The 26,264-nt window shown below is 62.6% G+C and overlaps 3 protein-coding genes across 4 annotated transcripts; 1 reads left to right on the top strand and 2 right to left on the bottom strand.

The window, feature by feature from the left end:
* The first annotated feature begins 3,171 nt into the window (after nucleotides 1-3,171).
* FAM110A (family with sequence similarity 110 member A) lies at nucleotides 3,172-4,900 on the top strand. The gene has a single exon (XM_040080051.2). It carries the CDS (start codon nucleotides 3,202-3,204, stop codon nucleotides 4,201-4,203), a length of 1,002 nt encoding a protein of 333 aa, XP_039935985.1. The 5' UTR covers nucleotides 3,172-3,201; the 3' UTR covers nucleotides 4,204-4,900.
* A 1,775-nt stretch (nucleotides 4,901-6,675) lies between these two features.
* Nucleotides 6,676-15,833, bottom strand: ANGPT4 (angiopoietin 4). Of its 2 annotated transcripts, none has more exons than XM_040080214.2 (9): nucleotides 15,312-15,833; nucleotides 10,997-11,152; nucleotides 10,667-10,788; nucleotides 10,138-10,370; nucleotides 9,535-9,650; nucleotides 9,065-9,166; nucleotides 8,821-8,987; nucleotides 7,950-8,080; nucleotides 6,676-7,863 (listed from the first exon to the last, which is right to left on the bottom strand). In XM_040080214.2, the coding sequence occupies exons 1-9, from the start codon at nucleotides 15,627-15,629 to the stop codon at nucleotides 7,703-7,705; spliced, it is 1,506 nt and encodes a 501-aa protein (XP_039936148.1). In that variant the 5' UTR covers nucleotides 15,630-15,833; the 3' UTR covers nucleotides 6,676-7,702. The 2 variants fall into 2 exon arrangements, with proteins under 2 accessions (XP_039936148.1, XP_039936149.1); XM_040080215.2 differs by lacking the exon at nucleotides 15,312-15,833 and adding an exon at nucleotides 11,290-12,568.
* A 1,873-nt stretch (nucleotides 15,834-17,706) lies between these two features.
* On the bottom strand, nucleotides 17,707-24,902 carry RSPO4 (R-spondin 4). Its single transcript, XM_040080131.2, has 5 exons — nucleotides 24,626-24,902; nucleotides 21,461-21,649; nucleotides 21,052-21,195; nucleotides 20,776-20,961; nucleotides 17,707-17,855 (listed from the first exon to the last, which is right to left on the bottom strand). The coding sequence occupies exons 1-5, from the start codon at nucleotides 24,702-24,704 to the stop codon at nucleotides 17,782-17,784; spliced, it is 672 nt and encodes a 223-aa protein (XP_039936065.1). The 5' UTR covers nucleotides 24,705-24,902; the 3' UTR covers nucleotides 17,707-17,781.
* Between the last annotated feature and the right edge of the window lie 1,362 nt (nucleotides 24,903-26,264).

Below are 26,264 nucleotides of genomic sequence, written 5' to 3'. Positions count from 1 at the left end.
GCCCTCTGGCTTCCAGACTGTGTGCTTCTCTTGGCCCTTCTCCCTCCACCAGCTCCTTGTCTTGCTCCAGGAGCCGTTTGAACGATGCAGGGCTGTATTTGAATGATGCAGGGCTGTAATTAAGTTCCATAGCATGAGCCGAATTCTCGATCCCTCCGTGCAGAGCTGAACGGAGATGCCTGTACCATGGGGCAGGAGCCACCCTGGGGCTGGGCTCAGGCCAGGAGATTCAGGTAGCTGCAGGCCTGGTGACCCTGTTCCAGTCTGTCACCTCCCTTCCTACTACCCAGTTTATTTTCCTACATTTTGGAGGTTATTGCTGATGGGTGTGTGCGGAAACAAGGTGAGATTTCCAAATCAGAGCAGGCCCTGCCATACCAGTGATGTGAGGGAATCTGGGTGCCCACAGGAAGGCTGGGAATTTCCCCTGTGTCCCTGAAGCCCTAACCCAGCACCAGGACCCTCTGCCCACTGCGAGCAGTGACATCCAGAAGCGTTTTGGCTTTGTCACTGTGAGCACCTCGGGCCGGGGGTGCATCCAGGGTGCCCAGCCGGCATCGCGAGCCGAACCGGCAGCTGGGACGTCACCGGGCACCGTCACACTGCCTGACGCAGCCTGGCACGGAGGAATGCCCCGTGGTTTCCATCCCATGTGAGCGCTGAGTTGCCTCGGAGGGCGTCCTCGCCCGGCGCTGACTCAGCGGCAGCCGCCGCATGCAGAACCGCTCCAGCACGCTCCAGCTGCCGCGAGACGGGGAGGACGTGGCTGGGGAGCAGAAGGTCTGGGGGCAGCGGGACACCACCGGGACGCTCTCGGGAAGAGAGCACGGAGAAGAAGGGTGGCAGCTGATCCGTGCCGAGGAGGCTCCCACGCCGCAGGGCCCATCCAGGTGGGTGGCAGAGGTGGTGCTGGTCCCGTGCTGGTCCACTGCCAGCAGAATGGGGCTGGGTGAAGGGGTCACAACCGTGTACCTCTGGAGCAGCTCCTCCAGGCAGGAGGTGACCTGGGGTGCCATGTGAGCCTGGCTGGACTGCCCACCCCAGGAGGAAGAGGAGCTGAGGCCACACTGGGCAATGCCCGGAGCTCAGATCCCCGCACTCCAGCTGGGTTTGGGATTATGTTGCCGTGTTTTTGGGGCTGTTCGGAGGGCGGCTCGGCTCGGAGCAGCTCGGCTCGGAGCAGCCCGGCTCGGCATGGCTGTGCCAGCGCAGTGGCTCAGCACTGCAGGAATGTGGAGCAGCAGGTTGTGCCCGGCTGGGCTGTCCGTGCTGGGGAGGGGACCTCACACCGGCCACTGGCGGCTGTGCTGGCGCTCCCGTGTCCTTGTCCCTGCACTTTGATAGCCATCTCCTCTGTGGCTTGTCTGACTGGTACAAAGCTGAGCTCCTGTGCCTGACACGGGGACATTTTCCTGCTTTGCTTTGCCTTGGGGACACTTTTGCCCCGCTGTGCTGAACTGGGGAGCCCTCCCTGTGCAGCACAGGTACTGTGGAGCTGGCCATTGCCACAGGGGCTGGACAGCGCTGGACCCGAGGAGTTGGGCAGAAGGGTGCAGAAAGCTGTCCCGGGGGGGAGGCAGGAGGATTTGTGCTCTGCTGGGACCGTTCCCAGCTGTCTCCATGCCTGGCCACCCCCTTGCAGACATTTTCCAGGTCAGGAGGCAGCATGTCCCCCCGGGCAGGGGACGAGGATGGGAGAGGGGCAGCCAGCCTCCCCCATGGCCACTCGTCTGTCACAGCATGCCAGGGGGATGCACAGTGTAGGGATCTTGCTGGGGTCCAGATTCTGGGGGAATCTGGCACCCGTGGGCTGGTAGTGGGTGCAGACCTGGCTCAGCTGTGGCTCAGGGTGCCAGGGCTGGCTCCTGCCGCCGGCGGTCAGTGCCGGGACAGGCGCTGGGCTGCTCCCAGGAAGTTTGTGTAGGCAGGTGAGCGGTGACGGTGGCAGCTGCCTGCTCGGGGCTGCCACGGGAGCGAGCGAGGCCCCAGCACGGCGGCCCCGTGCTGCCCAGCACTGCACCCGGTGAGTGCCGCCACAGCCTCGGGGTCATCAGCGCCCCAAATCGGGACCCTCAGGAGGAATCCTACAGCAGCTTGGGAAAGGGGTTGGGGGAGGGGGTCTGACCCACACATGCTCCTGTGTGCCCTGCCGCTGCTGAGCCCCTCCGGGCATTGGGGCTACTCTGGCTGTGTCCACCTCTGGTCAGGGGGCTGCAGAAGGGTCTAGGGCTGGTTTGGGTGCTCTCCCCCCGCTTTTCTCTGTGGGCGGGCTGGTGCCTCTGCGCGACCGTTGTGGCGGCTGCGCTTGTTGGGGCTGGCAGGGACCCAAGGACACGGGGTGCGCAGGGCCTCACGCTGCCCCGAGCATACCGCGGCCGGGAAAGCACGAGTGGAAACCCCCGTGTACTCCACGTACTTTCCGAGAAGCTCCGGGATAAGAGCAGGGAGCCTGGGAGCAGCCCTGGAGCTTGCGAGAGGGTTGAGAGCCGAGGGAACAGCCGAGGGAGTGGAGCACGAATCCACCAGCCCGGCAGGGTGGCAGGTGATGGAACCCTGGGCATGGGGGATGCACGCCTGGGGGCAGGCAATGCAATCCTGGGCACGGGTGATGCAAGGCTGTAGATGAGGCACCCCCGGGAACAATCAGTGCTCCCGTGGGAGCGAGTGCTGCACGCCTGGGTGAAGGAAATGCTCCCCCCGGATGCGAGCAGCGCACCCCTGAGCACGGACGATGGGCACACGCAATGCACCCCTTGATGCGGGCGACGCACCCCCGGCACCTGCGCCTTGGGCAGAGCACCAGTGCGGGGTGCCTGGCTCTCTCTGCCCCCATTCTTTCCCCAGGGCGCTCCTCTCCGGGACCGGGGCGCCCTCCCCGCCGGCGCCATTGGCCCCGGTGCGGTTTGAAGCAGGCGTGCGGCGCGGATTGGCCGCGGCACTTGTCGGGGAGGCTCGGCGGCGGCGGAGGCGTGGTGACCGCCTTCAAATAGGCAGCCCGGAGCCGGGGGCGCAGCGAGCGCGGTACCGCACAGCCCGGGCTGTCTTTGTCTGCCGAGGGGCCGGGGCGCGGGCAGGGGCAGCATCGCCGCCGCTCTCACTCCGGCCCCGCTCTCACTCCGGCCCCTCTTCGCAGCCGACGGCGCCCGAGCCCCTCGCTGCCCGTGGCGGCCGCCCGCCCGTGTGCCGGTGCCGGCACGGAGGATGCCCGTCGAGGCGCTGCAAGCCGGTGACACCATGAAGGGGGTGACGGTGACGGCGCCTTTCACCTCGGCCATGCCCGTCCGTATCCTCCGCAAAGGGCCCGCGTATTTCCGCCGGCACGCCGAGCCGGGCGCCGGGAAACCCAGCGCTGTGGAGAGGCTGGAGGCCGACAAGGCCAAGTACGTGAAGAGCCAGAAGGTCGCCAGCACCAAGCAGGAGCCGGTGAAGCCAGTGCTGCTCAAGCAGCCCCTCTTCACCCCCGGGGTGCGCCGGGCTGTGCTCACCCCCAGCCGCAGGGCGCCCCCGGGGCCACGCCGCGCCGATGCTGCCAGCCCGAAGACCTCGCTTGACCTGGAGATCCTCAACAACCTCATCAACCTCTGTGACAGCCCCTTCCCTAAGGCGGAGAGCCCGCTGGGCAGGGAGTGCAGGTGGCGGGCGGAAGCGCCAGCGGTGGAGGGGGCTGTCAAGCCACCGGAGAGCCCGGCCACCGCCAAGGCCCCCGGCAGTGTGGCCGTGCGGAGGGTGGACGTCCGGCCCTGTGGAGCTCCGCGGAGCCCGGTGACACCTCTGCCTGCATCCCCCGTCCCAGGTGGGCTGCCTGTGACCCCGTCGCGGAGCTCGCCCGCCCGCCCCGAGAGCGCCCGGCGGCAGCCGCTGCTGCACCGCTCCAAGTCGGACCTGAGCGATCGGCTCTCGAGGGCCACCGCCGACCTGGAGCGCTTCTTCAACTACTGCGGCCTCGACCCCGAGGAGATGCAGGACATGGGGGCCGAACGCTTCGCCCGCGCCAGCTCCGACATCGTGTCCCTCAAGTTCCACAGCGTGAGCACGGCCAGCTCGGAGGGCGGCCGCTCGCCACCCAGCGCTGCCACGCCGGAGGGACGGCCGGCGGAGCGGGTGCCCTACGGCATCTCCATCATCGAGCGCAACGCCCGCGTCATCAAGTGGCTCTACGGGCTGCGCCAGGCCAGGGAGCCCCAGCAGGTGTCCGATGTGTAGCTGTGCCGTGGTGGGCACCGGGGATGGGTTGCTCATAAGGGCAGTGCTGGATGGGGACAATGCGCAGGCTGTGCCCTGGGAGGACCAGGGACATCTTGAGAGCACCCTTGAACACAGCCGTGCTGTGCCACAGCATCACTGGCCTGATGTGGTGGCCAGGGATCCAGTGTCAGGCCCCTGTGCCAGCACTGGAGAGCCATGGGAAGGCTGAGGACACGTGTCCCCGGGTGTGTGGCTGGTCCTCAACACCCACGGGGCCTCGTGTGCTGCCCTGCCTGCGCTGCTGGCAGCTCCTGCCTGTCCTGCTCCTCACCAGCACCCCGGGGTGGGGTGCAAGGGGCTGGTCCCCCCTGCATGGAGCAGGGATGCTCTGGTGAAGGAGCTGCCCCCTTGCAGCCTCCATGGAAGGGGTCCCACTGCCTGGAGTGGTGGCCACATCCTGGTGGTCCCATCTTATTGCTGAAGAAAAGCCTGGTGCTTTGAGGGGTGAGGGGGAAACCTGACTCCCTGCTTCGAGCTGCCCAGGGCTGTGTGTCTGTGTGAGTGAGTGTCTCCGGGTGCCTGTGTTCCCCTCCTCAGCTGCCAGTGGGCACAAAGCACCACCCCCCATGCTGGGCCTGGTATTTATGAAGACAACAGTTCCTCTTTTCTACTCTTTTCCTTATGTTTGATCTGTAAATAATAATTATTACAATGCAGCCAGTTTTATTAAATGCCTGTGTTTTGGAGGCTGTGTGTTGTCTCTTGGAGAGGGAGATTGGGTTGGGACAGGGACTCTTGAGGTGCCTGTAGCTCTGCAGGGCTGTGGGTGCTGGAAGGGAATCCTGGGTTCCACCCTGCCGTGTGCCAGCGCGGGGCCCGGCGGGCACGGCAGGGCGGCGGTTGGATCTGGCAGGTCCCGGCAGAGCCCCAGCTGTTGGGATTCCCCTCTGTGCCATGCACCCTCCCCTGCCTCCTTCCCTCGCTCCTGCAAAGCTTGGCCAGGTCCCGGCTCTCCAAGAACTGGGAGATGGGGGCGGCAACAGCAGAGACCTCCCAGGTGGGCCGGGATGAAAGTTGGCGCAGGGAGCGCTTTGAAGATGAAAAGAGCCCCTGTGTTCTCCCAGGGCAGCTTTGCATGGCACCGCAGCCCTCCCCGCACCCCAGGTGCCACCTGTGCCCTGCGGTCCCTGTGCTCCTGATGTGTCCCATGCAGGCAGGTGTCTGCTGGGGAAGGTGACATCAAAGCCACTGGGGAAAGTGACATCAAAGCCACCAGCAAGCACCTGCACCCAGCAACCCTACCTGGACCCTGGGCCTGCCACTGCCTCCCTTCAGTGCCAGCCCCCTCAGCAGCATCTGGCCAAGGCAGAATCACGGGCCCCTTGATGGGCTTTTATCCAGCCCTCGGGGTCTCCAGAAAAGCTGCCATAAAGAAGAATTTACCACCCCAGCTTGATTCCCGCCCTGTTGTGTGCCCACCCAGCTCCTCTGCTTGGGGTGCAGGATCCATCTGACTCCTGCTGGGGTATTGTCAGGTCCAGCTGCCAGGAATGCGGAGGGCAGGACGTGGTGAGAGGACATGGTGACAGGACACGGGGATGGCATCTGGCTGTGAGTCAGGCCGATGACGTGCTCTGGGGAGGACACGCACACCCAGGGGATCCTTAATGATGGCACATGGGGCACTGGGTGCCTCCGCAGGGAAAACACCCCGGAAACCAGAGGGGACCTTGGGCACTCACTCGGGGACAGGCTTTGCCCTTGGGGAAATCTCTGAGGGAACCAGATCCTGGCTGGTGGCTGGGACCGGCTGTCCTGCCGGATTCCTCAGCATGGTGTGTCCCAGGGCTTGGTCTAAATTTGTGGCTATTGCTAAGGAGAAGGGGCGGGGGGGAGCCCACCAGTCCCCAGCCAGGCAAGGGCTGAGCAGCCACATGTCCCTCAGGTGCTGTCAGTCCTTGGCGTGGCTCTGGTGTCCCATGCCCCGCACGGATAGGACCTGGCACGGCCATCCAAAGCCCTGTGTGCTCACGTGTGCATGCAGGATCCCGTGCATGCAGGGTGTGTGCGTGTCCGTGTGCACGTGTGTTTGTGAGCAGCATTTCCATGTGCACACACAGATGCACACGCAGCAGCCTTGAACCAGGAGTCTCCATGGGACTGCCAGCATGAAACCCCAGCACAGACGTGTTCAGACACATGTGTCCCCCTCAGAATGCCCCTCCCCTTTCCCCCTTCCCCCCCCAGCATGTCCCCACTGGGGACAGCAGGACAGCTCCATGCTCCCTATCGCCTTCCCTGGCAGCTGCTTCCCGGTGGCTCTGGTTTCATGGGGAGCGCAGCTGAGCCCATCAGTTATTTCCAGGGAGGAGGGACAGCCGTGGAAATGTCCGTCACCCTCTGTGCTGAGATCCCCCATGGGTGCCCCATGTGCAGGCAGGAGGTGCAGGCAGGCAGCCAGGACAGAAGGAAAACCGGCAGCGCCGCCCCCCGTGTTTTCCATTTTTTAATTATTCCCCGCTGATGAGCATCTTCTGGAAGCGCCAACAACGTCACGTGCTTTAATCAGTGTTAATTAGCGGGTGCCTCGGGACAGTGATGAGGGCAGGCAGCAGGAGCCCCCCCGCTGCTGCGTGCACAGCCGGTGTCGGTGCCAGCACCCACCACCCCCCGTCTCCCAGCCCCTTTAACCCACAGTCCCCTCCCCGCCCACGACCCCCAGCCCCTTCCTGGGGCCCTGCCAGCCCCTGCCAGTGCAGTGTCTGCTCCCAGCAGGAGCCTTCCAGAACTGGGCCACTGGCCATCCTAGGACTGGTCCCCATGAAGGTCCCCAAGGACACTCCCTGCTCTTCCTGATTTTTCTGAGAGCTGAAGAAACCCAGCTCCATCCCGTGAGGCTCCTGCCATTCATGGGGACAGTGGCTCGGGCCATGCTTGGAAGGGGACAGCCTGTGGCCCTCTGCATGGCTGCGTCTGGACAAAAGGGGAAGGGACACCACCAGCCCCCATGCTTATCAGGACTCCTGTCCCACCCAGCCCCTCTAATCCTGCAGGAAAGTGGAATGGTGAGGGATTCACAATATCCAAACCCAGCGAAAAGGCAGGCAGAGCCCCCATCACGTCTGGGGTCCCTCTGAAAGCACATGGTCCTGGGGTTCTCAGAGCCCCATCACTGAGGGGATCTTGGAGCCCTGTCCCCAAGACAAGACCCTGAGGCCCCAGCAGAAATTCAGGGAGGGAAGCTGAGGTGAGATCAGGGGGTTTCCATGTGCCAGAGCCCACTCTGGCAGGTCTGGCTTTGTCCCACTCCAGCTCCTGCAGCTCCCGCTCCTGCAGCGCCCTACACCCCTGCCCACGGTTCCTCCAGCACAGCCGTGGTGACACCGCAGACTTCTGAAAAATGGGATAAACAAGAGTAAAAAACAAAATTCACGGCAAAGGTTCCCTGCAGCAGCTGGGGCATCTTGGCCGCCCCCAACCATCCCTTGTCCCGGCCTTGTCTCTCGGCGCTGGCACGTTAGAAGCCGGTGGGTCGGATCATCATGCGGGTGCCCTTCAGCGAGTAGCTGGGCCCCTGGAAGTGGTGCCAGCGGATGCCGTTGAGCTTGCGGATGTTGTTCCGGGCCGGGTAGTAGATGCCGTTCAGGTTGGAGAGGCCACAGGCATCGAACCACCATCCTGTGGGAAGGGAGCAGGGCGGGAAGGTGGCATCGCAGGCTGGCGCTCACGGGTGCTGCACTGCGGTGTCCCCCAGCTCCACTCACCTCCCGAGAGCATCTGGGCACACTTGCAGAGACAGTTGTCGTTGTCGGCGTCACGGGTGCTGAACTGGGTGCCCTGCAGTGCCAGGCCGCTCTGCCGCCCAGCCGTGCCGCTGTAGTCCTGCAGCGACAGCCTGCGCCCAGCAGGAACACAGCCACTGTCACTGCCGGCTGCTGGAGGTCACAGAGCCCCCAGCACGGCCGTGAGCTCCACACAGCACAGGGCGATGTGGGCAGGGATCCTGCAGTTCCAGCTTGGCCTCCTGTCCTTGGTCCCCAAGAGTGGGGATTGTGGTGTGCTGGGGTAGAGAGGAGCCCCCAGTCTCCTCCAGTCCTCTTGCTGGGGGTGAGCTGGGTGCTTGCATGGGATGGATGCTGCAGGGGATGTTCCACCTCCAGCCCAGCAGTGAAGGCCCCCAGCCGCTTTCCACCCTCCTGCCCATGGCCAGGAGCACGTGGTCATGGCAAGCTGCGCATTAGGAGCTCAGCATCCTTCCCTGGACATGGACAGCCTGGGGATGCCCAACTCCCCTGGGAATGTCTGGTGTCACCTCCCTTGGCCAAACAAAGAGCGTCAGTGCAAGTGCTCAAGCTGCTCCCACTGGGATGGCAAACCCCGCTGCCTTGATGCAATTTTATACACTAAAAGATCTACTTCTCAGGAGCTCAGGGAGAGATTCAAGTCTCACAGCAATGTGCCTGGCACCTGGCATCATAACTACACCAGGACAACCCAGTGAAGCCCCAGGCGATCCTGCACCTCCCTGGGGCACCGCACCCAGCCCTCCCCCCTGGCCACTGCTGCCCACCGGGTTTGGGGACAGTCAGAGACGGGGAGTGCCGGGTGGCTGTTCCCACAGTGCCTCTCCCCTACCTGTAGAACTGCCGCTCACTCCCCAGCTGGAATTTCCCGTAGTGGGCATACACCTGGCCGCCCTCCCAGTCCTGCAGCTCGACCCTCAGGGCGTAGGGCCCCCGGCTCGTCAGCAGGTGCACGGCCTCGTTCCCCAGCCAGTATTCCCCCGACGCGTCCCCGAAGCCCTGTGGAGCAGCAGCGTGGGTGAGCTCAGGGTGCCTGGGGTGCCCCCGGGGTGCCTCCTCCCTGGTCAGGCACACACCTGCTTGTACTCCCTCCAGCTCCTCTGGAAGCTGAGGCTGCCGTTGGCACGAAGCTGGATGATGGTCCAGCCCCCTCGATCCGTCTCCATGTCACAGTATGCCTGCAAGGGGAGTGAGGGACAGGCTGGGGGTGGCTTGGAGTGGGTGCTCTATGGGTGCTAGAGCTGGCTGAGGGGCTGGCTGGGCCCAGTGCCTGGCTGAGGGGTCTCTCCTCCCTCCGTGGCCGTGGGCTGGGGTCTGCTGCTCATAGGTCAGGGTGCCTTTACAATCAGTTTCATACCCCCATTTGGAAGGCTGTGCTTTCATTCCGTGGGCGCTGCCTTCACCCCTGTGCAGCTCCAAGGCTGGATGGGGTGGAGAAACTGCCCTGGGATGTGCCAAGCAACAGGGATCTGGTGTGGGGCTGGTGTGCACTGGGTGGGCAACACTCTGGGGTGCTGCAGGGAAGCCCTCTCTGGGCTGTGCTCACCTTTTTGGGCTCGCTGAGGTTGGCAATGTGCAGGGTGTAGATGCCACTGGCATGGATGCCCGCCCGGCGCACCTCAGCACAGTCCTGGAAATGCTGCTGCTGCCCAGGTGACATGGCTGTGGCAGAGGGGACAGTGAGAAGGCAGAAACCCTGATGGCCCTGCAGTCCTGCCTGGTTTTGCTGCTCTTCTCTCCCTTTGGATGCCTTTGTGTTCAGGGATTATATTTTTTCCTTCTGCGCCATCTCCTGAGGGCTGGGCAAGGCAGCTGCGCCACCAGGGCTGCTGCCAGCCTAACCCCTGGGGGCTTGCCTCGGCTGGGAATGGCATCAGGCTATGGACCCACCCCCTGGGGCCTCAAGCTGCCCCTTGGTTGCAATGAGTGGATCATTTTCTAGTGGAAGGTGTTCCTGCCCACGGCAGGGTGTTGGAATGAGGTGAACTTTAAGGTCCCTTCCAACCCAAACCATTCTACGATTGAACAAGTCCATGATTTTTGAGGTGAAGTCACTCAAGTTGAGCAGACCACAGGGACACCTTGGCACGCTCCTGGGAGGGTGAGAAGCTTTCCCACTGCCCGCACTCTGCCCGCATACCCCGCTCACCTCTGCCCTGGGAGACCAGGCGCACCAGGCTCTGGACAGACTGGATGAGCTGGAGCTGCTGGCGCTGGAGCAGGCTGGTGTTGGCACTGGCAGCCAGCAGCGTCTTTTCCATCTCCTCGATGGTGCTGCTCTGCCGGCTCAGCAGCCGCTGCAGCTTCTCCTTCTCTGAGTGGGCCCCCGCCAGCTCCGCCTGCTGCTTCGTTTCCATCTCCAGCACCCGCACCTCCAGGATGCTGGGAGTGGGATGCAGCGGTGATGGGGTGGCAGAGCGGTCCCAAGGTGTCTGCAGGGACCCTTTGCTGTCCCCATCCCCTGCTGCACCCCTGAATTGCACCCTCACTTCTGGGATGTGCCCAGCCAGGGGAACCCAAAGCCCAGTGGCTGTGCTGGGGCTGGGCAACCCCCTTGGGACCACAGGCAGCACCTGGAGGGGTTCGAGCCCCCGCAAAGTGCAGCGTGAGGAGGGAGAGACCAGCCTCCCTGTGGGGTTGAAGGGCTGTGGGGGTCCCTGAGCCGCCCCAGCCCCTACTTGTTTCTGTTCTGCAGCTTGTGGATCTCATTGGTCTGCAGCAGCAGCTGCTTCTCCAGCTTGGTGGTGGACAGGGAATTCTCCTGGAGCTGCATCTCGATGCGCCACGTCTGATTCAGCACCTGCCTCGGGAGCAGAGGGGAGTCTTGGCATCAGCAGCCAGAGCCACGCCACCGCCGTGGTGTCACCGGGCTGGCCGCTCTCTGGCACACAGCCCCGGTACCTCCGCCACCGGTGCCTTAAACCCTGCGTCACCTTTCATCTGCGGACAAACCGTGCCACCCACCACAGTCTCAGGGTGGTGGGGACGTGGGGACACACGAGCCCTACCTGGGCCTCCACGTCGGTGAGCTTGCGGCTCTGCTCGGCGCTGCGGTTGAGGAGGGAGCTGCCGATCTCCAGCATGGCTGCGGTCTGGTTCTGCACTGCCGTCTGCTGCAGCTCCGCCACCTCTGGCTTCACGCTGCCCTGGATGTAGCTCTCCAGCTGTGCAGGGAAGTGAGGATGCAGGGGGTCATCATTTGGGCACCTCTTCGGGTCCTGTCTCAGCATCCCAGCTGAGCCTGGCACCCCTGGGCACAGCCCCCGGGCACAGCCCCGTGTCTCCACAAGGCTTGACCCACCTCAGGGCCCTTAGAATCTTATCAGAGGACGGAGCGAGCTGAGCTGCTGCAGGGGAGGGACCTCAGGCACCGGCTGCCAAGATTCCTGGGCTGTGGTACCAGCTGGGGCCTGGCACAGGCTTCTGTGTGCCCAGGTGTGCTGGCAAGCTGAGGCTGATGCCCAGCCAGGGTGGCCGCGCAGGGAGTGGCTGGCACTGGATCAGCCTCAGCTGCCAGCCCCCAGTCACTGGTTTCCCAGGAGCGTGAGGAGACACCACCGGCCAGGGAAGGTGGGTGTCCGGCACCCGGTGCTGCTCCACCGCGAGGAAGTACCCGGGGCTGGGAAGGAGCTGGCTGCGAACACAGCCCAGACACAGCTGAGATGACGCTTCCGCTTTCCCAGCCCGCGGGGGAGTCGCCTTTCCCAAAGGCTTTGCTATTTCTGGCAGCCCCGCCATGAGGTTCCCATCCAGCCCCTCCCCAGGGCGATGGCCTCGGTGGGGGCACGGTCCCGGTCCCTCGGCGGGGGCCACGGGGAGCGGAAGGGGCCACGCTGCCGCCCACGCTGGGAAAGCAGCCCCGGAGAGCAGGAGGGCCGGGGGCTGCCCATCTCCCCGCATCCCTCAGATGCTGCTGTCCCTGCAATGCCCAGATCCTGCTCCCTGCCTGAGCTCCCCAGCTGTGCCCCACATCCCCCCACAGCTTGTGGGGTTGTGCACCAGAATCAGCAGGGTCGGGATGCTGCTCCCTGGGCAGTGTCAAAGCAGGCAGTGCTGCCGGGATGTTCTGCACCGTGGCGGAACGCAGCGGTGCTGGGATGTTTGGCACCACGAAATACCAGGATATTCAGGCATCCTGCAGGCAGCGGCGTTGGGATACTCAGCGTGGGCGTGGGGATTGCAGCGGGCCAGGGCACAGGGCTCTGCACTTGTTTGGCGTGATGAAATCTCGCTGTTCCCTCCTCCTCTGCACCGGGCTGCGGCAAAACCATCACCCCACTGTGAGCGTCCATGCGGGGCAGGAGGGTCTCGGGGCAGGAAGGTCCCAGGGCTGACCATCCCAGCCGGCATTGCCTGCACCCGTTTCCCTGGGGGTTTTCCCTCGCAGGAACACGCTCTCAGGGAGGAAGCAGGGAAAGGTCGGAGAGCCGCGTCTGGAAAACATTTCCCCGAGCTGAGGGATTGCTGGAGAGTTTCCCTTTAACCACGTCGTTAATCTTGTTGCTTCACAGGGCTTGGGGAGGCCTTTTCTCCCTCTCAGTCTTGCTTTTCGCTTTTTTTTCATTATTATTATTTTTAAAATAAACATATCTGTGAGCCGAGGGCAGACCATACCCATGGAAAAGGTCAAGCTGGCACGGGGAAGGCTGAGAGCCCTGGAGATGGAGCCCTGGATCCTGGCCCCAGCAGCTCCCTGGGAGCTGGAGTGGGGCACAGTGTCCCCAGGCATGTCTGGCATAGGGGACACAAGTGGGACAGGCTCTGTGCCAAGGACAGGGAATCCGGGATCCCCCCTCCTTCATCTCATGGGTGCTGTTGTGAGCTGGCTCTCCTGGTCTCAGAGACTCATTTCTCCACCCTAAAGGGCAGAGCCACTGGGGGAAAAGCTGTAATGCTGTTTTGGTTATCCTAAAACACCACCTTGGAGCAGGAGGAAACTCGGCCGCTCGCTGTCCCCGTGCTGGGATCCCATTTCCCACAGCTGGATCATCCTGTGCTGCCTCCTTGCAGCCACATCCCTCCCCTGTGTCCCAGTTCCTATCCTGGCCTGGCATTTCTAAACATTTCACAAGCACCAGCCCAGGAATCCTTGAGTCACAGGTGGGTGGGAAACCCTTCACCTGCTCCCCACACCGCTGCACACATCCCGGGGTGAGCAGCATCAGCCCCTGTGCCTCAGGCACCTCAGAGCTGCCAAAATGCCACTACCCCGTTGGAGACCCCATCCCACCCCAAGTCCCCCCCTAGACCCAGCGGCACCATCAAATGTTTGTGTTTGAACTAAAATTAATTCCTCCGGAGACAGAAGCAGCCGATGTGTCCTTGTGTGCCGGGTCCTCGCTCTGTCCCCACCACGGGGCTCTGAGTGGGGAGGGTGGAGCAGCCCCCCAGGCCGTGGATGGGGGTCCTGGAGAGGCTGGGGGGGCCGGGGAACCCTGTTGGGTACCAGGAGACTCCCCCAATTTCTTGGCACCCTGCAGGGCTCCCCATGCCAGGGCAGAGCAGACAGGGATGCAACATTGTTTACGATCTGTTCCTGAACCCAATGCCTCTTTTGAGCCCTCGTTTGTTTTCTCAAGGGCTGGAGTCTGACCAAAACAAGCGCTTTTGGGCAGCTCTGCTGAAATTTGGGAAGCTGAGGAACAACGGCAAAAAACATAGCTGCAGCTGCCTCTAAAAGGAGAGAGCCATGCTGCAGGATGGGGTGGGATGGGATGGGATGGGATGGGATGGGATGGGATGGGATGGGGTGGGATGGGATGGGATGGGATGGGATGGGATGGGATGGATAGAACAGGATGGGGATGGGGAAGGAATGGGCTTCTGTCTGCCCAGTACTCCACTGCCTTGTGCTCCTCGGGGCTGTGGTGAGGGGCATTGCTGCCCACAGCTGCCCAGATGTGCAGTGCCACTTTGACAGGGCCATGTGCAGCTGTGGTGGGACTCTGCTCCCCTGCCTTGCTTGGCCATACACAGGGGGCCCTCATCCCGAGGGAAGCTCAGAGCTGGCCTGGGGACACAGGGCACAAAGACACCAGAGCACAGGGACGCCAAGGCAGAGAGCTGAGGGCACAGGGACCCCAGGACTTGTGTGCACCCAGCAGAGCCAGCAGGTTCCACAGTGACAGAGATTCAGTGCCACCAGCCAGGTTGTCACTGGCCCTGCTGACCCCTCTGCAACACTCTGGGCTGGCTTCCAGCAGAGCCACGGTTCAGCGTTTTCCCATCTCTTGAGGAATTTGTTCTCTAGGATGGCTGAGGGGACAAGGAACAACGTCCTGCACGTCCTTGCTCTCTGCACTGTCCCCCACAGCCACGGTGGCTCCCCAAGCAGTGTGGCTGGCACAGGCCATCCCTGGGAACCCCACTCAGTGTGTTGGCCCCATCCTGATCCCTGAGTGCTGGCACAGGGACATCACCCAGGAAACGGGAGTGCAGAGGCACACTGGTCCCGTTGCAGCCTGGTGGGACACCACAGGACGTGCCTGTGGCTCTGCTGGGTCAGGGACAGCTGGGGACAAGGCGCTTCCCCTCTTATCAGTGCAGGTACCCAGTGTTCCTGGCACGGCTGCGGGGTTGAGGGCCCCCCAGGGATGTGTCCCTTGGGATGAGCTATTCCTGGGTCTGACGCAGGCAGCCGCACTCAGCTGCTGGGGGCTCCAGGAAGGAAATGCTGCTTCCTGCCTCAGGCACTGGGGACGGGGAGAGCCAGTGAGGGAAGGGGGTGGCCATCCTGTGGGTGCACAGCCCCTCTGGTGTGGGACCCCACTGCTCCCACCGTGCCCCACCCACAGGCCACCCAGGAGCCATGGGTCCCACACAAAGTCTCACCAAGTGCTGGGAGCTTTTGCAAAGCCTGTCAGGGGGAAAATGATGAAGCTGGAGAGATCTTGGTCCCTGCCCTCGGGACCCTGGCCCTACCAATGGCCAAACCCCTTCCCAGTGTCCTTGCCCAGAACTTGGAAAGCTGATCTCCAAGGAATGCCTGGCACGGCTAATCCAGCCAGTACCACGAGGAGCTCCTACGGCAAGGACGGACAGGAGATACAGCCTCAGTGGGAAGCGCTCCGGGTGAGCGATCTGCAGCACGCACAAGCTGCAGCCCCCGCAGAACCCGCAGCACGCATCCCCTCCGTGCAGACGGGTGCCTGATGCCAGCTGCACACCTGCAGAGAAAAGCTGACCCGGATGCTCAGGAGGCCACAACGCCCACGGCCGTGACACAGGGACGCCGCGCGAGTGGGTGCTGGACACGGATCCCTGCCCACACCGCCCCGCCGCCTGTCCCGCACACACATCCCGCACATCCCACGCCCAGCCTACCTTCAGCAGCCACCGGGTGCTGTTCTCCAGGATCCTCTCGAGCTGCCGCAGGCGCTGGGCAGCGCCGCGCCCGGCAGCGCCGCTCGGCGAGTCCCGCTGGAGCAGCACGTTGGCCGGGCCGGGGGCAGGAGCAGGGGCGGCCGGGCAGGGCAGGGGCTCGGCCTCGGGCAGCACGAAGGTGTAGCTGCAGTGCCCGTGCTGCACGCGGTGGTAGCGCCGGCGGCCGCCGCCCTCCAGAGCCCGGCGCTGCGCTCCAGCAGCGCACAGAGCCGTCGTGGCGCAGGTCAGGGCCACGAGGCCGAGGCTGAGCGCCCGCATGGCTCGGGGGTCCCCGCGGGGTCGGGGTGCCGCGGCCGGGGATGCGCCGGCAGCTCGCTCCGTGCGCCGGGATGGGTCAGTGGGCGCTGGCCGCCGCGTCCAACCGCGGAGATTTCGGCATTTCCTCCCTCTGAGCCGGCGCTGGCCGCTCCGGCCTTTTATCGCCGGCCCTCGGAGGGGGAGAGGAGAGGGAAAAAAAAAAAAAAAAAAAAAAAAAAAAAAAAAAAAAGAAAAACAAAAGGAAAAAAAAAATCTGTTTAAAAACAATACTTCTATCTTTTTTCTTTCCTCTGAGTCCACTGCGGGGAGATCAAGTTTCACACGTGATCTATAAATGTCTCACTCACACATTCACACACACTCACACACACACACAGTCGCACACGCAGCCCCGTCCCTCCCCCGGCCGTTTCTGCAGAACTCGTCGCACGTCCCGGGGTGGACACAGCGCCACGGCAGCACCGAGCCCTCCCACCCTCCCGTCCGGCACCCAGCGAGTCCCCCCGATCGGCACCCGCTGGGGTTCGCCACACCCAGGCACCCCCATCCCAGGCAGCACAGCTCCGTCCCCGAGTCCCGGCTATTTATAATGCCAGCGGGAGCCAGGCCCGCATTTCGCTGCTCTGGCCGTGGGATGGGCCCGAGAGGACCAGGAGGAGGGCTGTGTCCCAGGCAGAGCCTGGCAGGACACAGCCAGACCGCTCGTGGGGCTCGGGATGCCAGGCTGGGGGTCTGTCGGGGCCACAACCGGGGTCACCACGTCTGTCACAGCCCACGTGCTGGATCTAGGCTGTGTCCCCCAGGAGGAGACAGGCTGGGGACAGGCTGCCAAGGGGATGCCCAAGCATCTCAGCAGAGGGGGATTTTCTCCAACACCCAGAAAAAAAAAACCCCTGGTGGTTCCCAATCCTGCAGAATGTCAGTCCCAGTGTCACACTTGGAGCTTGCCTCAGTGTTGGCTCAAGCAGTGAGCGATGCTGGTGGTACTTCAAATAAAAACTTGAAATAAAATCTTTCCTCAGTACCCCAGCGCTGGGGGGCCAGGGCAGGGTGTCCCCCCACAGGGACCCAAGGTGCAGAGCTGGGGAATGCGGGATTGCACCGTGGCCAAGGCCAGCATCCCCGATCCCCTTCGGCAGCAGCTCGTGGGAATGGGGAAAACAGGGACGCAGGAGCGATGCCGGGGGTTTAATCCGTTTATTTGTCGTGAAGCGATCGGAGGAGCTGCTCCGGCAGCTTTGTGCCGGCTCTGGGGCTGGCTCGATGCTGACACCCAGCGCTCCTGTCCTGAAGGGTCTGTGCCGCCCCCACAGCCTCGACACCCCGCGGCCAGCCCCGGCCTCCCCCTGCTCACGCTCAGGGCTGGGACAGGGAGTTCGGACCTCGGCAAACCCCAAAGGCAGAGCTGCCTGCGGCTGGGCAGCGATTTAAGGACACACACACGGTACATACCCCGACAGAGCCCTCTGTGCCTGTGGACACACACAGCGTGGCAGGGAGGGACAGAGGGGCCCGCCTGGGCTCAGACCCCACGGTCACGGCGGTGGCTGGGAGGGGGTGCAGCGCTGCTTCCAGCACATCCCCTGCCTGGGCTTGCACTTGCCCTGTGCGTGTCCCTGTCCTAGTCCCTGCTGCTTCCCGTGCCTGTGGCTGAGGATGGGAGACACTATCCAGCACCTGGAGCAGCTCAGTGGTGCAGTGTGCCCCCCAGCACTCCCATAAAATCAGGACCCTGTGGAGCCAGGGCATCTCCCAGCCCTGGGGAACACTATCCAGGCAGACATCAGTTTCATTAGCAGGGTCCAACCCCGGCCTAACCCCATCCCACCCGTCTGGAGGAAGGGAAGGGATGGAGCAGGCTAGGGGAGAGGGAACGCCAGAGGAATAAAGGAGCCACCCCTTCCCCAAGCCCTAGGGCTTTGCTTTGGACATTGCAAATTAGATTTTCTGAAAAGGAAATGTTTTACAGGCCATAAATCGTCTCAAAAGAAAAGGGGGATGGGGGCAGAGAAAATTGTGCAATTTTTTTTTTTTCTTTTTTTCTTTTTTTTTTTTTTTTTTTGGAAAAACAGGGGTGATGTGGCCAGAGCATCACGGCAGGAGCTGGCTGGGAGCTCCTGCCATGGTGCCCCAGCTCCCGCGCTGGTGCCTGCTAGGTGCCCGTGTGCCTTTCTGTCTTTGGCTTCTTCTGCCGCTTTTTGCCTTTATTTTTGGGTTCGGTTTTCTCTGCAACAGAAAAAGGAGAAAATTAGAGCTTGGTCGTTGGCCAGGCTACATGATCTGACCTGAGCCCCATCCATGGGATGCTGATCCCATATCCTCTCTCAGGGTGTTAGTGGTGGACCCAGTTCCTGGTTCTGGGGAGCCCGGAGCTCTCTCCCGGTCATGAAACAGCAGTGTGGGTCTGTGGGGGGTCTGGGTGTGCTGATGGCATGGGCAGAGGGACACTGGCATGTTGTCCCCACATCTCCCATGACTGGACTCTCAGTCCTGGTACCCCCAAAATCCCTAAGAATCGGGTGGGGCAGCTCAACCCAACCAGAAGCTTCCTGGAGAAACCCCAAGCTCCTCTCTGAGCGAGGAGTGTGGGTGTTGGAGAGGGGCAGTGGCTGCACCAACACCCCAAAGCCATGGCACAGCCGTGCCCAGCTCTGCCATGGCGTGGGACCCAGACAGCCCCTGGGAGGATTTGGGCACGGTGGGAAGCAAGGTGGCTGTGAAGTTCATCCTTGCATGGGTGTTAATTCTCTCTCCCTGTGGATGCCCTCCACGTGTGGATGGTCCCCATCCCAGTGGCACAACCAATGTGCTGCTGGAGCCTGGATGTACCCCGGGTGAAGCTGCTGCCAGCTTTCCAGGGTCAGGCTGCTGGGACCCGAATCTTTGCTCACCCCTGGAAGCTGCCACGCACCCTCCAGCTGGCTGAGGTGTTGGTGCTGGGACGCCAAAGAAACAGGGATTCAGGATAAACCCTGCTGTGCCATGGGCTGCAGTGGGAGGGGGGAGTCCATGCTATGGATCAGAATGGTTGCCCCAAAAACTGGGCAGCTCTGTCAGTCCTCGCCCCCTGCACCCACTCCAATTAGAGCCACATGGGGGGGTTCAGTGGTGTGAGGGGCACAAGGGACCATGACTGTCCCTGGTGCTGTGTGTGCCAGCGCTGTTGTCCCCAGCCCCTTCTGAGGGCTCCAGTTCTTGTCCTGCCTGGCTCTGAAACCCTTTTTCTCGGCTCTGATCTCCAGACAGTTGCCACCCACAAAGGAGAGGGCACGGCACGCACGCCAAGCGTCTGGAGAGCGGGACAGACACCCAAGGCAGATTTACAGCAGCGTGAGGGGTTTGTGCCACAGCCAAGCGTGGAGGCTTTTCCCTTCCAGCCGCCTGGATGGCTCAGAAGTGGTGGCACAAATCTCTCATCACACGGTTGGGTTCGGCCGCCTGCCCTGGCTCGCCTGGGCTGGGGGTGTCTCAGATGCATCAAGTGAACTCCTCGTCCTCCTCCAGCATCTGGATCCCATAACCCAGCACTTGGCCAGGCGGGCAGGAGCCTGGGAGCGAGGGCAGACGCACGCTCTGCCGTGGCAAGGACTCTGAACAGCCTGCCCAGGAGCGGGAGACACGGTGGGGCTGCTCTCTCCTGAGGGGGCTGCTTGGGGGACACTCATGGGATTCCTTCTGCTGGACAGGGAACAGGCCTGTCTCTGAAGCTGATCCCAGATAGCCTCAAGAGTAGAGTCCTGCCAGTCCCTGAGCCCATCACCGTAGCCCCAGGGCTTCCAGCTTGCAGGAGCACAGAGGCAGGAGGCCAAGCATTTTTCTGGGGTTCCAGTGCCTTCCCAGTAACTTCACAGGATGAGGTGCTGAAACACTGGCACAGTAGCCCCTGTCAGTAGGACCTGCTGTGTGCCAGGCAGGGCAGGCATGGGCACCGTGCTCCAGGACACAGCGCTCCAGAGCAGCCTGTCCTCCCACATTAAATTTCTTGCATCAAACTGTCACCAGCTCCGTGGTTCTGGAGCTGGCACACACCAGCAGGGAGGGGAACATCCTCAAAATTGATGCCACCTGGCACCCCAAAGACGTGAGCTGGGACCTGGGTGGGGAAGGGAATCAGCTCCTCCGCACTGTCAGCAGGAAAATATTACTTAAGATTGATGGTGCTGGGATGAAGCTCTCTCCTGGCCCTGTGGCTCTCACCCAGCCATGCACGTCCTCTGCTGTTGCCCCCCTTCTTCATCCTTTTCCTCTCCACCCTCACAGTCCTGTCCTCTCTGATCCCCGCCACGCTGGCGGTGCCGGCCAGTCCATCCCACGGCACGGAGTGATCCCGCAGCTCCGAACCGCAACCCTCGGTGGCTCAGATCTGCTGCCAGGCACTTCAGATCGGTATCTCATGCATCCCCCTTTCTGCCAGTTATTAAGTGGAGATTTATTAGGGTAGCTTCAGTCCAGGCGCCTGCATCCAAAAATGACATCAGCCACGTCCCGGTTCCCATCGCCAGCCCTGCACCCGTGCACGCACCGCCTGGACAGAGCCTGCAGCGGGTCTGGCGTGTGAAAGGTGGGGAGATCCCTGAGCCAGGGAGCCCCCAGCCTGGGAATGAGGTGGGGGGAAGTTCAGGAGCATGAGTGAACATCTGGCCAGATGAGCCATGGAGGGGAACTGTGCCCTAGGGTGTCTCCCAAAACTTTGGCTGTCAGAAGTCTCCTGGGTGATGCTCTCCCACCCCACAAGCGTTCCAGCTTTTGGGGAGCTCAGAGGTTTTTTGCAGGAACCTCCCCTGTGTGTTCCAACCCTCCTTACTCACAGCTGCATTACAGAAATCCTCCCTTCACGTCGTGGCAGGATGGGAGCCGGAGCTCGGCAGCCTCATCCCACCACGGCGGTTCGTGCCAGTGCCCAGCCCAGCCCAGTCCAGCATGGAGGGGGACACTGGCTTGTCCCAGGCAGTCTCGGGGACTGCCAGGTGGGAGCAGCCAGCCCTAGGGCTGCTCAGCACATGTGCCTGAGATGACGGCTTTACCCAGAATTTCAAAATGCTTGCGAGATGACAGCACGGCTCGCCGGCCACTGCCAGACCCCTGCTGCCACGGGCTCTCGGGCTCGCTTTGGAGCCGTTCCCAGCCCCGGCGGCGCGGTGCTCACCTCCCGGGCAGTGCTTCTTCATGCGGCACCTCCTGGTCTCCAGCAGCGCGGGGCAGGCAGTCCTCTCCTCCCGGGCAGCCTCCGGCACCTCCCGCACCCGCGTCTCCACGCCCCACTTGCAGCCGCAGGTGCGGCTCTCGTGAGTGCAGGCGCTCCACTCGCTCCACGGCCCCGGCTCGCACGTCTCTGCAGGGACACGGACGGGAGGGATTGGTGACCCCGGGGCGCCAGGCGCGTCCCCAGGGACGGCGGGCACGGGGTGCGGGTGCTGCTTACCTTGGCACTCGCGGGTGCCGGGCTGTGCCGCAGTGCCGGGGGGACACTGCCGAAAACACTGGCCCTTGTACAAGTAAAACTTGTCCTTGCACTTCATGCAGAAGTCTCTGCTGAAGCAGCTCTCGCAGCTGGGAGACCTGCACTCTGCCGGGAGGGACGGCCGGTCAGCGGGACAGCCCGGGGCATCCCCGGCACACACCCAAAACCTGCGCGCTCCAGGCCGCTGCTCTGGGCAAGGGAAAAGGGGACGAAGCCCTCCCCAACCCGGCCGCCCCCGGATCCAGCGCCACCAGGAATGCTGTGGGAAATGCATCCACCGCCCTTCCCGCAGCACTGCGACCCGCGGGGTGGCGAGGGGAGCAGGGGACACCAGCAGGAGCAGGGGGACCCCGGCTGGCGCGGGACCTACTTGTGCATCTGTTGACCTCCAGACCCCGCACACCAAAGTATCCCGGGGGACAAGTGTGGACGCACATCCCGTACTGGCGGATGCCGTCCCTCCAGATAAGCAGGAAGAGCCGGTGGTGGCAGGTGATGCAGCCGTTGTCCTCGGAGCACAGGACGCAGCCCGTGCAGTTTTCCAGCAGGCTGGCACTTGCTGCGGGGACAAATGGAGGAGAGGGGCTGTGGCACAGGTGCCGAGGTGGGGCCCAGCCCCATGGCAACCCCTCTCTGGTTCACCAGGGTGACAGCACTGTCGTGTCTCCCTGCAAATGCCACCACACCTCTCTCTGCTCCTCAAATCCCCACCTCTGTCCACGTTGGCAGCAAAGGGACATGTGGAGCCATCGCTCCCAGCTTGTTCATCACTGATGGCCTCCATCACTCCTGACTGAGGGTTTGCCCCACGGGTGCCCAGCACTGCCCACAGTGACAGTCTGAGCCACGTCCCAAGCTAGCCTTGCCCATCCCGTGGGAAGTGGAACAACCACTGGGTCAGCGGGTAGAAATATGGTCTGACCTGGATTAATCAGTTGACGCCTGTAAAGTGTCAGAGGACAAAGGGCATTTTGGATGCACTCAAGAGGAGCTGAGAAAAGGATCTGTCTGTTTGCTCAAGAGCCTCTGCTGCCTCCCTGGCTGCCTGTGCTGCACTCCCAGCCTGTGGGAGGGTGACTGACCCCGAGGTAGGTGACCTCTGTTCCCTGAGACAAGGACAGGGTGCCAACATCCAACAGCCCACTGATACGCCACCAACTGCTTCTGCTCTCCGAGCCCACAGAAAAGCAGCCTGGAGGAATACTCCTGGCACAGGGGCACTTTGGGAGCTGGGGAACATCGAGCTTTGGGGGCTACACACGCCCTGTGTCTTTTTGCAACCCCAGGCTGGCTGGGCATCACAAAAGGGGCCACTGAACTCCTGCATGCAGGCATCCAATGCCTTCACCATACCCCTGTGATGGGAACTGTTTTCTTGGCTCTGGCACCACGGCCTGAGCAGCAGTGACAGTGCCAGAAGCCCTGGTCCAGCAAGCTTAGGACCTGGGCTCTATAGAACCACAGAATCACAGCATGGTTTGGGTTGGAAAAGCCCTTCAAGATCGACTCAAACCCCCTGCCATGGGCAGACACACCTTGCACTAGACAAGGTTGCTACAAGCTCGAGCCACTTGCTGGGTGCTGCCCGGCACGGCCCTAGATTCAGCCCTGGGAGCAACGCCTGGCACTGGCCCCTCTGACCACAGAAGCTGCATCAGGAGGGTCCCATGGCTGTGGGGCTGGGGCAGAGGTGCTGGGGAAGCCAGGGGGATGCTGGCAGAGGATTCTGTCAGGCAATGCCTCGCAGCCCCGTGCGCTGGTCCCTGGCACAAGCCAGTCCACAGCTGTGGTGCCATGCAGTTGTCCCTAAGCCGGCTCATCCCAGTCCCTTCTCTGGGGCACACTGGAACAGCAGCACCACCAGGAGCCTTCATTAGAGCTGCGTCTGCTGGGAGCTCTAACGAAGCACCTTGGATCCATTAAGTTGTTATGGTCTCTGTTAGATATTTACCAAATGCTGACAACATTTGTGTTCCTGGCTGCAGCTGGAGTGGCTTCCCTGGAGACCCATGGATTTACAAGCCTCTTTCCCTTCCCTAATTCTTTTTGATATTTAGGGATTTTTTCAAAAAAAATTTTTTTCACTGCTCTCCTTCCACCTCCAGCCAGGGCAAAGAAAGTGGGGAGCCCTGGATGTGCTCCGGGACCTCCTTCCTCTCACTGGCTTTGGAAATAATCTCGTGGTACGGAGCTGGGAGAAGTGGGGTCATCCTCCTCCACTCCACAGTGCTGCTGGCACATCTCTGCCACCGGGAGTGACACTGGGAGCCACCACAGAGAACAACAGAATGTGGCTCATCCTGAAACCATGGGTTTGGGATTTAGGGACAAGTGGTGGGTTCATCTCCTCCTGTCCAGTGGTGATGGCAGAGTGCAGGGCTGAGCTGGGATGGGCACGGGGCACAGTGGGTACCAGAGTTGTGCTGGACATGGGTGTGACATTCCCCATCTCTGCCCACCCTGCGCCGGGTTCTGCTGGGAACCATGAGTCCCTGGGGCACTGGACTGCCCAGACCAGAGCTCCCAGTGGCAGCAGGGAGCTGCAGAATCTCTCATGGCTCCCAGACTGTGCGCTGGCTTTTCTGTGCAGGTTATCCCAGAGTATATAACATGTCTGGGATGTGAAGCCATGGCCAGACCGCCAGGCTGCCAAGACCTGAGGCCTTTGGAGCATTGTGCATCGAGCACTTGGTAGCTGGAGCCCCTCTTGGTGCTTGGCTGTTTCCCATCAGGGGTGTTTTGGCCACCAGCCTGGCCACCCACATCATCACACACACCTACTGCCTCCGCATGCCTTTAATATGGAGCAACTTCAAGGGAAGCTCTCCGGGCTCCAGCCCTGAGAGCCCTGGGTCCTGGGAGGTCCTGCCTCTACCCTGGCACATGTTGGCCCCAGAACCAAGGCATTCCTGGCACAGAGCTGAGAACCAGCCTGGACCCACTCCTCACAACCAGCTGGCACTGCCTGGCACTGCCCAGTGAGGGAACACATGCCTCGGCACAGCCCCGGCACACCCTGCCCTTGCCCAGGCACCAAGCAGCGGCTCAAGTGGTGGCTCTTGCTGGGGAAAGGATGGGACAGGGGACAGTGCCTGCCGTGGCTCTGAGCATCCTTCCAGGAGTTTTTTTTTCTAAGGCACTTTTGTGTTACGCAGAGAAAGGAAATATGGGAAAATCAGCCCACTTTGTGCTATCCCCACTGTCTGGATCTGCTGGGGTTGGTTTGCAGATCTGGTCCCAGCGCCAGCCAGTGTCCCTTGTGTCCTGCCAGCCCCAAAGGCAGGGCTGGCACTGGGCAGGCAGTGCCATAGGGCTGTGCTCCGCATCCTCCCGCACTGCCAAGCCAGCCACGCACCCAGAGGGGAGCGCAGACGGTCCCCAAAGGGGCTCAAGGGCTTGGGGGTGTTCTGGTTCCTGGTACCTCCAGCCCTGGCTCACAACTCCCTCCTGCTCCTTGCAGGCGGGACAGGCAGCCTGGCGTCGCAAAGCCACCCCGCAGGACCCGAGCGGCACAAGCCCACGGCGCACACTGTACCTTGCTTCTTCCACCGGTTCTGCGTGAGCATTTCCATGGAGCTGATGAATAACAGCAACATGAATATTATCCACTGCATCTGGGCAGGAGTGATGTCGGACAGGGAAGAAATCAAATCATCCAAGCGGCTGGCGGGCTCGGCTCCTGCCAGAGCCGGTGAGGGGTGCTGGGAGGGCGACGAGCGGCTCCGGGCTCACACCATCCCAACGCGAGCTCCGGACACACAGCCACACTTCAGAGCAGCTTGAGCCGGCGACAGTGGGGCAGGCTGGGGCTGTCAGGCCCGGGGAGTGCTCATGGTGTCGGGGAAGTGCCGGCTCCTCCAGGGAGCTCTGCCTTTATAGTCAGTGTCAGCCCCCTCTCCTCACCCTCCCTTTCAAAATAATAATAATCCTAAAAAAAAAAAAAAAAAAAAAAAAAAAAAAAAAAAAAAAAAAAAAATCCCCCAGCAGCAACAAAGCGACTGGCAAACGCCCCGGCTGGATCCCCCTGGAGCACTCCAGCCACCACCTCGGCTGGGAACCGTCCCGCCGTCCCGCCGCGGTCCGACTGTCCCGCTGCCATCCCAGCGCCGGGGTCACAGCGAAGCCCCCTGCAATTTTGGGGGGGTGGAGCCAGGAGGGTGACGCTGCCTGCGCCGGCCCCCCCGGCTCAGCCCCCCCGGCTCAGCCCCCCCGGCTCAGCCCCGCTCGCAGTCCCCGCAGGGCTGGGGGAGCAGTGACAGCCCCCCGGCAGGGCTGAGCCCCCCGGTCGCCCGGAGCCGTGGTGGGTCTCCGGCAGCTCCGGCGGCGGCTCTGGGTCTGTGGGTCTGCCCCGGCTGTCCCCAGCATTGCAGCTGACTCTGATTTTCCGAGAGCTTCTTAACTCACCTCCCTCCGAGCTGCGGGAGCGAAGCTGAGCTGAGACGAGCTGTGCCAAGCTGTCCCAAGCCAGGACGAGCTCACTGAGCTGTTCCGGGCTGCCATGAGGCTGTCCACACCCCTTGTCCCACGCTGTGCTCCCCAAAACCCACCCTAGGGGCTGTGCTGGAAGTGAGGCGCAGGACAGGAGGGGGACACCTCACTGGCCAGGTACCCGGGGTGACCTACGGCCGCCGGTCCCCATCCTGGGAGCCGCACGTGCTCGTCCCGTCGTGCCAACCCTGTGCCAGGAGCCGTACCCTGAAACAGCCTGGTGGTGTCCCAACCAGGGCTCCAAGGCCACCGGCCACCAGTGACAGCCCCTGTGACAGCGCATTCACTCCTGTCATCACCGTGTGCAAGCCAGCACATGGTGCCCCTCTCCTCCCCACAGAAGAGACTTTCTGGGCACCCTGAGCACCCTGGGGCAGATCATCACCCACCTGCTCATCCCACACGCCAAGGAGCTGCAGGGCTCCTTTCCACCCGGGATGCTCCCAGTCTGCATTGCCTGGGAGGGGCGGAGGGGCTGGGGGCTGCTGAGAACCAGCAAACTCACTGCACCAGAGTGGAGTGGCTCACCCACGGGGCCACCGTGGCTGTGCCCCTCAGTGTCCTGGGGTGTCCAACCGTGCCCAGGGACAGTACATTGGGGTTAATCTTCTCTCTACCCCTCGAATTTCTCCCTCCTGTTTCCCTTCTCTCCCCCAGCCCCCCCGAGGCTCTCTCCCCACCGCTCC

The sequence above is a fragment of the Hirundo rustica genome, chromosome 16 (genome assembly GCF_015227805.2).
Source record: "Hirundo rustica isolate bHirRus1 chromosome 16, bHirRus1.pri.v3, whole genome shotgun sequence".
NCBI classification, from domain to species: domain Eukaryota; kingdom Metazoa; phylum Chordata; class Aves; order Passeriformes; family Hirundinidae; genus Hirundo; species Hirundo rustica.
This window is presented reverse-complemented; position numbering and strand designations above follow the sequence as displayed.

Excerpts from the sequence above, each read along its gene's own strand:
- FAM110A (XM_040080051.2), top strand. The coding sequence starts at position 3,202 with ATGCCCGTCGAGGCGCTGCAAGCCGGTGACACCATGAAGGGGGTGACG.
- ANGPT4 (XM_040080214.2), bottom strand. The coding sequence starts at position 15,629 with ATGCGGGCGCTCAGCCTCGGCCTCGTGGCCCTGACCTGCGCCACGACG. Across the intron at positions 11,153-15,311 it reads GCACCCGGTGGCTGCTGAAG|CTGGAGAGCTACATCCAGGG; the intron begins GTAGGCTGGGCG and ends TTCCCTGCACAG. Across the intron at positions 9,651-10,137 it reads CCTGGTCTCCCAGGGCAGAG|CCATGTCACCTGGGCAGCAG; the intron begins GTGAGCGGGGTA and ends CCTCTGCCACAG.
- RSPO4 (XM_040080131.2), bottom strand. The coding sequence starts at position 24,704 with ATGCAGTGGATAATATTCATGTTGCTGTTATTCATCAGCTCCATGGAA. Across the intron at positions 20,962-21,051 it reads CGGCACCCGCGAGTGCCAAG|AGACGTGCGAGCCGGGGCCG; the intron begins GTAAGCAGCACC and ends GTGTCCCTGCAG. Across the intron at positions 17,856-20,775 it reads GAAGAAGCACTGCCCGGGAG|AGAAAACCGAACCCAAAAAT; the intron begins GTGAGCACCGCG and ends TTTCTGTTGCAG.